This window comes from Vipera berus (assembly GCF_964194415.1).
Source record: "Vipera berus genome assembly, chromosome: W".
NCBI classification, from domain to species: domain Eukaryota; kingdom Metazoa; phylum Chordata; class Lepidosauria; order Squamata; family Viperidae; genus Vipera; species Vipera berus.
The window spans coordinates 54,941,675-54,957,206 of record NC_138210.1 but is presented as its reverse complement, the minus strand read 5'-3'; the positions used below and the strand labels follow the sequence as shown (position 1 = coordinate 54,957,206).

The 15,532-nt window shown below is 42.4% G+C and overlaps 1 protein-coding gene across 1 annotated transcript in view; it reads right to left on the bottom strand.

Annotated features, from left to right (window-relative positions):
* The window catches only part of LOC308676727 (epidermal growth factor receptor kinase substrate 8-like protein 1), a 45,403-nt gene that overhangs the window by 16,353 nt on the left and 13,518 nt on the right, over positions 1-15,532 (bottom strand). The window contains exons 5-15 of the mRNA XM_081342732.1: positions 12,898-13,059; positions 12,616-12,765; positions 12,107-12,189; positions 10,195-10,298; positions 9,392-9,459; positions 8,802-8,928; positions 7,043-7,131; positions 6,863-6,937; positions 5,630-5,778; positions 5,037-5,178; positions 2,417-2,445 (exon numbers count right to left, since the gene is read on the bottom strand). Coding sequence (XP_081198858.1) covers positions 2,417-2,445; positions 5,037-5,178; positions 5,630-5,778; positions 6,863-6,937; positions 7,043-7,131; positions 8,802-8,928; positions 9,392-9,459; positions 10,195-10,298; positions 12,107-12,189; positions 12,616-12,765; positions 12,898-13,059 — 1,178 coding nt within the window. The remainder of the gene's footprint in view (positions 1-2,416; positions 2,446-5,036; positions 5,179-5,629; positions 5,779-6,862; positions 6,938-7,042; positions 7,132-8,801; positions 8,929-9,391; positions 9,460-10,194; positions 10,299-12,106; positions 12,190-12,615; positions 12,766-12,897; positions 13,060-15,532) is intronic.

Sequence of the window (15,532 nt, the reverse complement as noted above, 5' to 3'; positions counted from 1 at the left end):
TCCAGGTTGTAAAAAAAAACAACATAGTCCTCTCCATTCTAAGCAAAAATAAAAAGAGGGAGAAGTTACCTACAAGGATTATTTCAGTGTTACATTGAGACTTTGTCTAGTTTTATCTTTGCATTCAAGCAGTGCTGGTCAAATCCAGAATTTCTAGTACCACTGCAAAACAGTAATTTGATTTTAATTTATTTTGAGAACTATGAGAGATTCCCCTTCCTCCCTGCTACATTATGAACTGATTATTAGGTGCTTCCTCATGTCTGCATATGTACGTGTTTGAATAAATTATTCAGAATACATGAATATGTGCATGTAAAGAGTAGGAAGGAAATTCCATTGGATGTTTATCTAGTTTAATTCGAGGCCTTTGTAGTTGGTACATCTTATGTTAGTTTATTTATTATCTCATTATGTGCTTATCTATGCTTATCTATGATGAACTGATTATTAGGTGCTTCCTCATGTCTGCATATGTACGTGTTTGAATAAATTATTCAGAATACATGAATATGTGCATGTAAAGAGTAGGAAGGAAATTCCATTGGATGTTTATCTAGTTTAATTCGAGGCCTTTGTAGTTGGTACATCTTTTGTTAGTTTATTTATTCTTATCTCATTATGTGCTTATCTATGCTTATCTATGATGAACTGATTATTAGGTGCTTCCTCATATCTGCATATGTACGTGTATGAATAAATTAATCAGAATATATGAATATGTGCATGTAAAGAGTAGGAAAGAAATTATAATGGATGTTTATCTAGTTTAATTCGAGGCCTTTGTAGTTGGTACATCTTTTGTTAGTTTATTTATTCTTATCTCATTATGTGCTTATCTATGCTATGAACTTTAAAAATTAATTTTAACAGCTAATCCTGTTTCCCTAGACAACTAATCCTTGGTAACCTAATCATGATGTAAGGATTGTTTGAAAGATAGTTAAAATAGCATTTGGAATACAATTTTTTTTTGTCAGCATAACCCAATTCAACAGGTTAAATGTCAATAAGTTGAGTGAAGATTGACATGCCAATATTTTGGTTCTTTTTGATCTGGGCAAGAATCAAGACTCCGGAGATTTTGGGATAAATGAATTTAGAGAACCACGAGAGAGAAAAACTTACAAGTTCTGGAAGTTATACCAGAAGTCTCCATTCTGATTACTTCTCAGTTATTTCTTACTATCCAATAGTAAATAGATAATTAAAGCATTTCTTAAAAAGAGGACAGAGAATTTAAATAGGACTGAAATACAAAAGTCACGATGGGGAATTTTATGTCGCTTGTCAAATTCTGTGTTCAGAGGCCCTCATTCTTTTAAGGCATGGTGGGCCAACTGGATTCCTAGCCACCAGTACTTGTAAGTTCAGATTAAGGACAACAATTTGAAGTCCTTGCTCAACATCCAAGGGTTGCTGATCACCAAAAGCGCCCTCACCCTGGTAAGAACCTGCAATTATTAACTGCAACACACCATCACCTGCCCTAAGCTAAGCTTCTTAACGCCCTCCACCTCCCTAGCTGGCTCCTATCCTTGGTTTTACCACCGGACCCAGCTATTCCCAGAGCAAAGATAAATAGATGGATAGAGAAAAATAGAAAAAATAGATTTTTAGAAAAAAGAAGAAAGAGAAGAGGGGGAAAAAAGCAATGTAGAATTGACCTAAGCATTTCATAAACGGCTCACAATTTTCAATCTCAGAAAACCTCCTAAATTTATCCAATCTGATCACCATCCTCTAAAGCAGGGGTCCTCAACCTTGTCATCTTTAAGACTGGTGGGCTTCAACTCCCAGAATTCCTCAGCCAGCAAAGCTGGCTGAGGAATTCTTGGGAATTGAAGTCCACCAGTCTTAAAGATGACAAGGTTGGAGACCCCTGCCCCAAAGGGCCCATGACAAATTCTTGCACACCTAACCCTAACTCCTAAAATGTTAATCTCCCCACCACCACCACACCTCCAACTCTTCATTTCTCTTTGAAGTTTCTCTTCCCAGTAGGATCAGGGTAGGGACTGGAATCATGTCCCCAGCAAGATAGTCTCCTCTATTCACACTGAGTTTTGTTAATGCTACAGTGGTGATTATACTGGGGGGTGATGACCATGACTGAGGAAGCCAGGCTTGGCGACTTCTTCATCCAATAAAGTGGAAAGGTCTAAAATCTCCAACATTGCACGCATTCTGCATGTTCCAAATATTCAATTTCTTTACTTCCTCTTTAAAAGATTTCATGCACCAGGAATTAGAAATGGCCCTTTCCACCCTAATCATTAAAATCCTTGTCTTTCCCAACCTTCCCTTTTAGCTTTTTTAAAAATCCTAAATGCTATTCCTCTCTTCCAAACTCCCTGTTTATATTCCCCAAATACCGGTAACCAATCCTTTCTCAAAATGTTCACCAATATCTTACCCGTTGGCTGCAATTGTGGGTGCCGATTGCTGCAACACAGAGAAAGAATGAGAGTAAAGTTAGTTTAGGTCCATCTCAAGTGACTCTTTCTGAAATTCTCTCCCTCCAGTTCATGGACAGGAATAATACTGAATGTAAATGGAGCTAGTTTTTAAGTGAACTAAGAACCTCCACTTGTTTGGGCTAGAAAAACAGCTAATTTTTAAGAATGTTCTGTGGCTACTCTTTCAAGATTGGAGGACTTTTCTGTTCATAAAATTGTTAGGGTGAGGGACAAATTGTTAGCATGAGTGACATAACTAGTTACAAAGATACTTCCTCAAGCACTCTGTGGTAGTATGTGGGAATGAACAGAACAGAGTAACAGAGTTGGAAGGGACCTTGGAGGTCTTCTAGTCCAACTCTCTGCTCAAGCAGGAGACCGTATACCTCAGACAAATGACTGTCCAGTCTCTTCTTAAGAGCCTCCAGTGATGGAGCACTCACAACTTCTGAGGGCAAGTTGTTCCACTGATGAATTGTTCTAACTATCTGGAAATTTCTCTTTAGTTCTAGGTTGCCTCTCTCCTTCATTAGTTTCCATCCTTTGCTTCTTATTTTATTTATTTATTTATTTATTTTAATTCCATTTATATCCCGCCCTTCTCCGAAGACTCAGGGCGGCTTACAAGCTTAGCAGTAGCAGTAGTAGTTCTTGTCTTCCCTTCTGGTGCTTTGGAAAATAGGTTGACCCCCTCAAATATTGGAATATTGCTATCATGTCACCCCTAGTCCTTCTTTCCATTAGACCAGACATACCCAAATTCCTGCAACCGTTCTTTGTATGTTTTAGTCTCCAGTCCCTTGATCATTTTTGTTGCTCTTTTCTGCACTCTTCCCAGAGTCTCAGTTTTGAATAACCTTGGAAAACAGGAGGAAGATCCATTGCCTAGGTTGCAAATCTTCCTCTTGTCACCCAAGGACTTTCCCACATACCATCATGCTTGTTCCTGAAACATTCAGGAAGCAGTGGTGGCACAGTGGTTAGAATGCAGTATTGCAGGCTGATTTTGCCCACAGCCAGGAGTTCAATCCTGAGTGGCTCAAGGTTGACTCAACCTTCCATCCTTCCGAGGTTGGTAAAATGAGGACCCAGATTCTTGGGGGAAATAGGCTGAAACTGCCGAGAGAGGACTGTAAAGCATTATGAAGCGGTATATTACTCTAAGTGTTATTGCCTTAGGCCTATCCCTTTTCTGGGAAAATGAGCAGCCTAGTAAATACGCACGCTTCCTAGAAGCATATGATTGGCCAAAGAGAAAGCACAGGCTGGCTACGTGAACCTTTGGCCTCATCCAGTTGGATGGGTCTACAATTAAACATATAGTAAGCAGGGAAAGTTAATTTGGGATGTTCCGAGACCTCCCAATTAAACAATATTATGTGATGGGACTCAGGAAATGGACCTCCTCTGACACGCCACTTGCCTCTGGAATAGCTTCCCTCTGGACATCCTAGAACTCCTACTCTTCCCTCGTTTGAAAGATCATGCAATCATAGCTTTCCCCCCAAGTCTTAGAGTGGGTGACATTTTTTTTAAAAGGATAATGTCTGTTGGGCTGGACTTTTTATGTAGGGGGATATGCAGGGCGGAGGTGTTCTTTATTATATGGTGTTTGTACTGTTTTTATTGTTGTAAGCCAAGAGTCATCATGGAGTTGGGCAAACTTATAAATTTAAATAAATAGAGAAATAGTAAACACATTAGACTATCGACCTGGGAAGGCTTATGTAGGCTGCTTAGGCTTAGTTTTCTCCAGCAGCCAGAGGGGGTGGGATAGGCCAGAGGGGGTGGGATAGTCCTCCAAACTGGAGCCCTGCAATTGGCCAGCTTGCTTTGGGTTTTTCCTCTTTTCAGCATAGAAGTTTTAGTTCCGTTTCATCCTAGAAAACACTGCTTTCCTGCTGGATCTCTTTGTTCTTCTGATCCCGAGATGGACATTTTATTGTGTGAACGTGTCCTCCAACAGTAAGCAGCAGAGCTGAGGCAAGGAGGGCACTTGGACAACCACAAGTGCAGTACTGCAAATATGCTACAATCTGTGAAAGTCCTTCTGCCAGTTTAAGCTCCAAAGTCATTCAATGGTGCAAATAAAACGGAAGTTGCTTGTCTGAAAAAAAAAATTTCCACAAGCAAAAGCAACAGATCCATTGCAGCATTACTCCAGGCATTTGCTACTAAAGCAACGAGCTGCTTGAAAAGATCAAAATGCACAACAATGATCTTTTGGTCTGAAATTCAGTGCAATGGATACACCAAAGTCTATAAAGTTGGGAAAGAAAAAGACAAGGAGAGGGTGACCAGCACCAACGTGGATGGACTCAGCTACAGTGGTAATGGGTGTGCTATTAGAAGACTCGAAGGACCAAGTTGGAGATTGATCCTCCTGGAAAAGATACATCTTGTTGGCACACAATCAATCGAAACCTGCAGCATATATGTAGACAAAGATAATCTACTTCTTCAACTGTTCCAACTATTCAACTGTTTCCTCAGCTCTATGGTGGACCTTTTATAGCTGTCCTCTTGCTGCGAATTCAAGCTTATGCTCTCCTACCTGCTTCTCGTCACCAAACTGACCTGGGTGCGTCGTTCTTCATGACGGTGTTGCATCTCTACTGGGTCTTCCCAAGGTTTCCCAAAAGCATCCCGGACAGGAAGTTCCCAGTCACTGCAGAAAGTTAGGTTGTAGGGAGCTGCATAGCCTCTAGGGAAATCCACCCTTGATGGACAAAGCAAATAATAGGAACAATATGAACTGGAAGGAAGGAGCTAGAGTCATGACATTTTCAATCACTGCAAGGTAAGTAAACCACCCAGGCAACAGGTGTCAACCAATTTAGAACAAACCCACCACATTGTGTCATAAATGATTTGGTCTAATCCACCAAAATCTTCTCGACATCTTTGAGAAGATTTTGAAATCCAAATTCCAAAGTTTCCAATTACTTGTTAAGTAACTAACAGATCAAGGTCCAGATCATCTGTGACATCACTTCAGAGGGGGTTATTTCACCAAAATTAAATAGCCAATAGGGACACAGAAGTTGCAATATTTAGAAGACTGCAGAAGGAAGAAGGGGAAGTGGGTAGATTAAACTGCATCCCATAGGGGGAAAAAAATTAAGAGGGCAAAAGTAATAACAAGGGGAAGCAAACCCAAATCCCCTTACCTGGGCTTAGTCCAGTTTTCACCCAGAGAATGCCACAATTCTGTTTCCTGTTCTCCTAAGCAGCTTCGCATCAAAGTCACTGCCTCCAGAGTTATCATGGGATTGCGCAGTTCAGAAGCAAATTCCACGCCCCCAGAAGCGTCCACAATCTGAAATGGGAAATGAGAATCAGAATCCACATTATCTGTTCCCCTGGAGATCTTCTCCCAGAGAAATTTACTAATACGCTCATCTAGGAATCATTGGTACGTGCAACGTAATCCCATGATAAAGCTTTTCATGGATTATAAAGTATTACACAATTCTGCAACTAAGGGAACTGAGGCCCAAAGTATTTTATTTAAAAAAAGGATACAGAAGCCAAGCAATTCAGAGGAAGTGTACGTACTGTATTAGCCTTCTTGCTTCTTGTTCTGTAGGAATTCTCCCCTATTCCTGTGGAATTCAGCTTCGCATTTCACATGTGCTATTTAAATATTATTGTCCCTTAACACAATTTCATATTCTTCTACTGCTTTTACAATCCAACTGCCCATGTATATTTACAAATCTATTGTTTCCCAGTCTTGGATACTCCCAGAATTCTATGTCCCTGTTGTGATTCAGGGTCAGCCTGTGGGTTCAGCAGTTGGGTCGGACGACTCAGAGGAGGAGGAGGGGGGTGTTGAAGACCTTGCTGAGGGGGTTGAAGATCTTGCTGATGAGAGCCCTCATCCAGGCCCCTCCCACTTGGTCACCACGGAGACCCAGCTGTGTGAGCCTGACAGCGTGGATGAAGATGACCCACAGCTGGCCCTGTTCAAGGACGCCCGACGCAGGAGGCAGTCAATTAGGAGTAAACAGAGGAAGGCAATGGGGCTTCTCGGAAGGAGGCAGAGAGAAGCCACGCCCTGAACTCTATATAAGGGGAATGTGTGGGGAGGGCTGGTTTGCTGAAGGCAACCGCTTGGATAGTTCATGTTTCTTAAAGCTCCTGTTTCTTGGTTCGTGTCTTGTTTGTTTTTGTAGCTATAAATTTGGCAGGCGTAATTCCAGCCTCTTGCCGTTTGTAAAGGGGTTGTCCCTGCCTTTTCTGCAGGGCCGGTAGCAGGCTGGTACAGAACAGTCCCATCCATATAGGCTGCAGAATTCTGGGAGTTGAAGTCCACAATTTGGGAGATGCAAGACTGAGAAATACACTATTACTAATTCAGCTACCAAATATCTCATTTCCTCCTCTTCTTCAGCACTTACCATCTTCAAGGGCTTGAAAAGAATACATAGTAGCTCCTCTGAAGTAGGGCTAGTGATGTTAGATTTCAGCCTTGCCTAAGTGGTGGAAAAGAAAATATAATAATTTTGTTGTAAGCACAACCCAAGGAGATACCTTCCATTTCCTTGGGAGGAGAAAAAAAAACTATACACAAAACTCACCAGAAGGCTGAAGGAATATTTGAACTTGGACAGAGTGTCTTCAAACTCCTCTTGAGATGGGGGTTTGGCTCTGATGGTCAAGAGTCCCTCTATGGTTGTGGTAAAGAAGAAAAAAAACAGTAAAAAATCTCCCTGCAACTTTATCTATTTGGGGGGCTGGTGAACTCCCACCCCTAAGACTGAAATCCTTTTTTTTTTTGATTGAGAAAACCAAGGCTCCTGGTTCTAGAAATCTACACAGAGCAACTCAACCATACTGATGCAGAAATAACACGCCATTATAATAGTCTAATTATGTTTGTAGGCCTCAGCTCTGTATTTTAGAACTAGTGTCTCTAAAAATTTCTTGGCAAAGAAGCTCACGTGACATGTGCCAAAAGAAAGAATAATGCATCTACGTGAGGCACTTCTGAAATTGTCGGGAGATCCATTGCAGAGGCCCATGGTGGAAGGGAAAAGTTTCAAAGCCACAGTGGAATTTTGCGGAGTCTGATGAAATTATTTGTTTTGTTTATTTATTAAACAAATTTATATCGCCATCCAACTCGCACAGAGATGACTCCGGTGGGCCTACAACATTTTGCATTGTATAATAAATTTTTTTTTTAAAAAAATCAAAACACACGTACACACGCACACACGTCAGCAATAACACAATCAAATCAGCAAGTTGATTGGCCCATCTCTTTTAGGGGTCCCCAGTCCCAGCTAACAAACCCACTGTCATGGTTCCGACAGATGCAATTGTTCAAAAAACCTTGAAACATTGTTTATCTTAAGGAGTCTTTAATCAAAAGAGCATAGCTTCGGCATGTACATGGTCAAGCCAAAATCTGGATTCCCCTCCCTTAAGTACACAGTATCAAATTGCAGTTCCTCCCTCTAATTAACTGTCCTAAATCACATTCTCCAATTAGTTTGAATTCTAAGCTTTCCCTCCTGTTAAACAACCAGCCAAATTCTTATCTTCTCTTATTTCAAAACAGCCTTGAGAGACCTTCTTCCTACTCCCCCCAGCATCAACTAATTCTAATTCTAAAAATAACACACAAGATTAATAATAATAATAATAATAATAATAATAATAATAATAATAATAAGAAGAAGAAGAAGAAGAAGAAGAAGAAGAAGAAGAAGAAGAAGAAGAAGAAGAAGAAGAAGAAGAAGAAGAAGAAGAAGTAGTAGTTGGAAGGGACCTTGGAGGTCATCTAGTCCAACCCCCTGCTCAGGCAGGAAACCCTATACCATTTCAGGCAAATGGCTGTCCAGTCTCTTCTTAAAAACTTCCAGTGTTGGAGCATTCACCACTTCTGGAGGCAGGTTGTTCCACTGATTAATTGTTCTAACTGTCAGGAAGTTTCTCCTTAGTTCTAGGTTGCTTCTTTCCTTGACTAGTTTCCATCTAGTTTTAAAGAAGCAAAGCTGCCTCTCCAAATGTTGTCAAAGCAAGAACATCTGATGTTAGCAGCATGGACACCCACACTTTTAGCGCCTTTTGGAAAAGCAATAGGACGGGGCCCCTTCATACACCGGGGTGGGGCTGGGGGCTGGGGAGATGTTCCATATGGAAGGGGCCACCACTGAAAAGGACCTTTTCCTGATCTCATCAGATGTGCATCTCTAATTGACGGGATACGTAAGTTCTAGACTCATTCTGAAAACGGAGTTAGAACTCACAGAAAAATTCTGACTGGGACAGACTTCAGAAGCATTTCCTATTTCCCTAGCAACCTTCTGCATTCCCAGCCAATCCTCTCACCTCCTGGCTCTCGAAGACGCCCTCTTGCAGAGCGCCTGCTTTGATTCAGAACACGGAAAGCTTCGGCAGACTTCTGCAGCTTTTTCACAAAGGCTTCCACATCGTCAAAAACATGGTTTAGCAGTTCCTGCCAGAGACACACAGGCAATGAAGAGAATGAAAAAAGAAATATATATTTTTTTGTACTGAGAAAGGAACAAGTGACATGAGAGCGTGGCTCTTCTGAAAGGTCTTTGGGAAATAAAGTGAATTTGGATGCTCTTTGAGTAGGGTCACTTGTTGATTGTCATACTGTGATGGCTAGCTTCGTTGTCACACTTTTTAAACCTGTTACGGGGAGTCCTTGAGTTATGACTATAATGGAACCGTCCCATCATGGTCATCACTCGTGACAGTCATAAAGCAGGTCAATCACATGACTAGCCCAATCTTACAATCTTTCTTGCAGGGGTCATTAAGTGAATTTGTGGTCATTAAGCAAATGCCATAGTCATTAAGTCAATGACCATCTCTGCTTTCCTATCCCCCTTCTCCAAATCTCATTTATATAAAAACCCAACAGTAAGAATTAATTTTCCCATTTAACTCACCACATTTTGCTCTATTTGGATGAAGGCCAGATCAGGTTCCCCTACCAAGAAAAATGAAAAGTTTAGGACTCTAGTGCTAATAAAATGAAGAGTTTAGGACTCTAGTGCTAATAAACTTTGCTGGGATGCAAAGAGGATGAATCTGTCTTGAAGAGCTCAGTGGCAGGGGAAAAACTCTGCAGCTGTGTCTTCTTCTGTGACTCCCACAACCACATGGCCTATATGAGGAACCTCACTTTCTTGGTCTTTGATCTCTGATGACTAGGGTGTACAACAGTGCCATGGCAACAGCCTTAAGAATGAGGCCAACGCTTTCAGCTTTGGGGTGTGTGTGTGTGTGTGGATTTTGTATACCATGCTTATTTTAGTCAAAGTGGGGGAAAACCAGACAAATTGTGAAGGGACCAGACAAAGATGTAGACAGGCCTATTTGTGGCTGAAATGCTCTTGATGGGAAGGATTCCTGGATCGTTCCCTGCAACTCAAACGGAAAGTAAGTTATATAGAAGTGCAACATGACATCTTGTAAGCTGTTCTAGAAGAAGGTTCCCACTAAAGTCAATTAATATAGGAAGCCAGGAAACTCCTTAATACTATGTCAGAACCTTGGTTGATGTAGCCTGAAATCTCTTCTAAGCTGCAATAGCCTTTTTTTTAGGGCATATCCACTTAACTGGAAATGCCAGAAAGTGGCCTTAAGGACCACCTGGATGGATGGCATACATTTTACCAAGGAGTTATGATTCTTCTCCAAACGTCCTCCTCCATAAAAGGTTGTGGGTTTTAGTCTTCAAGGTTCTTACCGTCTTCTCTTGGCCCTGGTGCAACAATCTTTGTCCTAGACCTAGAAGGAGCCTGCGTAGGAGGCTGAGAGATCTCCTGATTATCAAGCATGTTTTGGGCAGCTCTGTAAACAAAACAAAAAACATAGAGTCTGCGATCCAAAGGGAAAGACTGATATCCAGTGGATAACGCAACCTCCTTCCATCTTACACGTGACCTGTGTAACTTCCAGGCTGGGGGTAGGCAATATTTTGTTGGCTGAGGATCAAGCATGTTGAAGGGACCTCAGGGACATAGTGAATGGGGCAATACTGCAACTTGGATAAAACTATGTAAGTAGGGTTGGGATCTTTTACCCTCTAGAATAGGGGTCTCCAAACTTGGCAACTTTAAAGTTTGACCTGTATAACTTCCCGTGGTTGAATCCCATAGCCTAGCTGGCTGGGGAATTCTGGGAGTTGAAGTTCACAAAGCTTAAAATTGAAGTCCACAAGTCTTAAAGCTGTGACTTAAACTTGAAGTCTGCAAGTCGTAAAGCTATGCTGGCTGGGGAATTTTGGGAGTTGAAGTCTACAAGTCATAAAGTTGCCAAGTTTGAAGACACCTGCTTTAGAGCTTGAGGGTGGGGATCTTTGTATCTTATGTATTGTATTGTATGTGGGGATCAAGCTTTTCCTGGTCAAAACAATGAGAAGGAAATACATACCACACCATTCAGTCAGCAACATAAGAATCTATAATAGGTATCTAGACAACCCATGACCAATTAACAGAATAACAGAGTTGGAAGGGACCTTGGAGGTCTTCTAGTCCAACCCCCTGCTCAAGCAGGAAACACTGTACCATTTCAGACAAATAGGCAACCAATCTCTTCTTAAAAACCTCCAGTGTTGGAGCGTCCACAGCTTCTGAAGGCAATCAGGTTCCACTGATTAATTGTTCTCACTATCAGGAAATTTCTCCTTATTTCTAAGTTTCCATCTTCCCTCCTGTAATTCCAGGAAGTTTTTCTTTCTTTCTTTCAAATCAAAGTATTGTTACGTATTCTATAGCAGCCTCCAGTCAGAAATATGGTACATGAAGCTTTTCTTGGCATGAAGGTAACGTGATAAAATAACCTCTCAAAATCTGCATAGCAAGCTGCTGTAGAAAGAAAAATGGCACGGCTAGTCTGGATACAGGTAATCCTCGACTTACAACATTTGTTTAGCGACCATTTGAAGTGCCAATGGCACTAAAAAAAGTGACATGACCAATCCTCACATTTACAACCATCGCCGCACCCCCCCCCCCCAAGGTCACATGATCAAAATTCAGGTGGTGACAACTAGCATGTATTTGTGACAATTGCAGTGTCCAGGATCACCACTTGTGACCTTCACAGCTGGCTTCCAACAAGCAAAGTCAAGGGGAGAAGCCAGATTCACTTAAGGACCGAATGATTCACTGAACAACTGCAGTGATTTGCTTAACAACTGTGGCAAAAAAAGGTCATAAAATTGGGCGTGGCACATGTAACATCTGCCTTGCTGAGCAATGGAAATTTTGGTTCCAGCTGTGATCGTAAGTCGAGAACTACCTATAGCTACTTTCTCTCTGAGTCCAAATTGTATGGTGGAGATGGTTGAGGGAGGGTGAACTTGTAATGGTGATGTGACTACACAGAGAAAACTACACTGGAAAAGCAGCTGGTAAGGAAGAAGTTATGGGCTTTCACCCACCATGCCGCTCTGCTGGGAATCAACTTTTTTTACAGCAAGGGCTGGCTCAGGAATTCTGGGAGTTGAAGTCCACAGGTCATAAAGGGGCCATAGTTCCCCACCCTTGTTTTTGATAAAGATACTCTCAGATGTGACTTCATGTTTATGAGTGTGACCTTTCGCCCTTTGAAGCTACCTGATCACAGCCATGGGTTTTAGGCGGTGCATGTACCTTAAGGCTTCCGTCCGTTGGGTATTTCCTCCTGTGTTGAAGTCCAGCAGGGCACTACTGATGTCTTGCTGGATCCATTCCGCCTGCCAAGCAAAGGAGAAACCAGATCAAATTTTTGTTGAGAACTCTTCCCTTGTTCCAAATCCCCATGTTGTAGATCAGGGCTGGGCAAGCTCAGGATTCTGGACTGCTTATGGGCACCATGTTATAACGCTCAGACCCTTCAAAACACAGTGGTCAAACATCAGAAGTAGAATTTCCTCTTTTAAAAGGGGGAAAGTTAAAGTGTGTGTGTGGGGGGGAGAGAATTCCAGCACCTCCCCTGTGTATGGCATGGCCCCACCATCTATGAACCTTGTCTTTCCTTTAAAATGTTAATTTCATCACCCAGCCACTGAATAGTTGCCATCCCCGTGTCACGTAAATTTTCTACAGTGAGTAGAATTGAGTAATTACATAGGATCATTCTCTAAATATTATTTGTGGATTGATAGGCTCAATTCTTTTACCCTAATTTGATCACACTCAAAGAAATGGATATCTGGTCTGAGCTGAGTAGACTCCTGGCACATGAGTACAAGCAAGGATTGGGACCGAGACTCAGGGCAGACAGCATCACAATAAGCCACAGTTGCCAATGGATAATTCTCCAGTTCCTCCTAGTGGGGGAAAGAAAGACAGTCAAGGACATCCATCTAACATGGACTCTTTCCAAAGAAGAGGAATCGGGACACAGGTAACACCCATCTCTCCCCCAAATCTTCATTAGCTGCCCAACATTGCTGCTCCACCTTTGAATTTATGTCAAGGAGCTTGATAGCCGACCCGCTGACTTGGAGCAACATCTCTTGAACCCAGATCTTCCCTTGCTTATCCATGATGCACAGTTTCCTGATGGCATCTTCCACACATGTCAAATCATCCTCTTCCCCAATGGAGAAGGTCACCAGGTGCTGGAGTATATAGACAAGAGAGAGACACGAGCAGATCCATTATATGACATTAATGTTGTTATTCATCTATTTTTATGTGTTTCCATATGCCACAGGCTGTCAACTCTACAAATGAGCATGGCTGCAGCCATTTTTCCTACTTATTTTCGGTTGCCATATGGAATGGAGGGAGGGGGATTGCCCAGTGCTTCACTAGTCTAAATAATCTTTTGTCCCGTGGGAACCAAGGTCATCGGCTGCTCCTGAGACTGCAGGCTAGGCGTTCCATAAAAAGTCTGCCAAGAAGATGTATTGGGGAATGTAGTTGCTTGCATAGTTTTAGGGGTGGGATTTTTAAACTTTGTATTGGGGAATTATTACATGTGTCTCTAGACTTGGTTTCACTTTTGATGTGCTGATACTTTGTAACTAATAAACATGTTCTTTGAGGAATTTGCAAGCCTTGGAGTTCTGTTTTATTCGTCTTTGTCTTTTGGAACCATGACACAGGCCACCTCAACATCTGATCAAGACCAAGATGTAGGTAATAGTGCTGTAAAATGCTTTGGGTTCTCTCTCCAAAAGGTCCACATTGAAGTGCAAATGTGTAGCAGTGATTTGAAATGCCTTAATGTAGCCTTTTGCTCTGAATAGTTAGCCAGTTTATAGTATTGGAGACAGATACGACGTCCTGATCCCATGTTCTCCAAACTGCATGTTGAAGACTGAAGCATGAACAGCCTTAGAGGATGCTGGCTAAATGGCTTTGTGATAATTAATCTGGTTTCTAATGTGTTCCTGCACATCTGACTCCAATCGTATTTTATTTTAGGCCTGTTCAGGTCCTTCCAGCATCATTAAGTTCTCTCCTGGGTAATTTTCCTCCTCCTTTCATTTTTCTTCCCCTTTCCTTCCACAACACACTATGGTTCTGATGTTTTGTGTTCTGTTGTGCTTATTCATCAGTTTAGCCTTGTGGCCTAGATTTTATATTGATATAAAGGGAAGGAAGCATCAGGCTTTCAGGATCTAATTTCAATATAGCGGAGGAGTAAATTATGTAAGCAATAGTGAATTCATTCTTGAGTGAGTGGGCAGTCCCACAAACCTGGGAGGAGGCAGTGGCACATCCCCTCCTCACGAAGCCATCCTTGGACTCAGCAGCATTAGATAATGATCAACTGATCTCTTTTGTTTTCCTTGGGGAAAATTGTGTAAACGGTAAAGGTAAAGGTAAAGGTAAAGGTTCCCCCGCACATGCGTGCTAGTCGTTTATGACTCTAGGGGCCAGTGCTCATCTCCGTTTCAAAGCCGAAGAGCCAGCGCTTGTCCGAGGACGTCTCCGTGGTCATGTGGCCGGCATGACTAGACGCCAAAGGCGCACGGAACGCTGTTACCTTCCCACCGTAGTGGTCCCTATTTTTCTACTTGCATTTTTACGTGCTTTCGAACTGCTAGGTTGGCAGAAGCTGGGACGAGTAACAGGCGCTCACTCTGTTATGTGGCACTCGGGATTCGACCCGCCAAACTGCCGACCTTCTGATCAACAGGCTCAGCGTCCTAACCCACTGAGCCACCGCGTAAACGTAAACGTTACTGAGCTGCAATTCCAGTCTAGAGAAAGTGGATTATTTGGATCGTTTTCATTGGTTGCAGGAAGAGATATCCGTTGACCAGACAATGGTCATGTCTGTAAATGGATTTTTGAAGGAACCAGGATAGGGATGGTGTGATCCTCTTGATCCCGCTTGATCTCTCAGTGATTTTTTTTGGGGGGGAGGGGTTGGGGGTTGGTGGGTATTGCACTGCATCAGTTCTCCTTTCTTCAGAATGGGTTCCAGCAGGCACTTATCAGGAGGGGCTGAGGCTGAGACCCTTACTTTGCAGGGTTCCTCAAAACTTGACTCTCTTGCTACTTGTATTCAACATCTATATGAGGTTGTTGGTCAAGACCACCCAGTCACGTGGGGTCAGGTGTCATCAAGATGTTGATGATTTCCTGTTGTATATCTCAACTCCTTAGTGAACAGGTGGTGCTCAAAAGATTTTGTCCTGGTGCATAGAGGCTGTTAAGGTCTATGTGGGGGAAGCAGGCCAGGTTCAACCTAGCAAGGGCTGGGAGATTGTGGATTCAAGGGCATTTCAGTTCCAAGGACCTTCCTACTTCAGTTACTGCTAAGGTTGCACCTCCTGAAGTGGAACTCAGGTATAATTTGTGGGACCTTCTCGAATTATAGGAAGAAGTGGTAGCCAGGAGAGTTTGCACAGACTCATCTTGACCAGAAGACCCTCCTCACAGTCACTCACGGTTTAGTCAGCTCTTGTTTAAATCAGGGGTCCCCAACCTTGGCAACTTCAAGACTTGTGGACTTCAACTCTCAAAATTCCCCAGCCAGCCATGCTGGTTTAAACGACTACAATGCATCCTACATAGGACTTCACTTGAAGATTGCGTGGAAGCTATACAGCAGACATGTCAAACACAAGGCCCGGG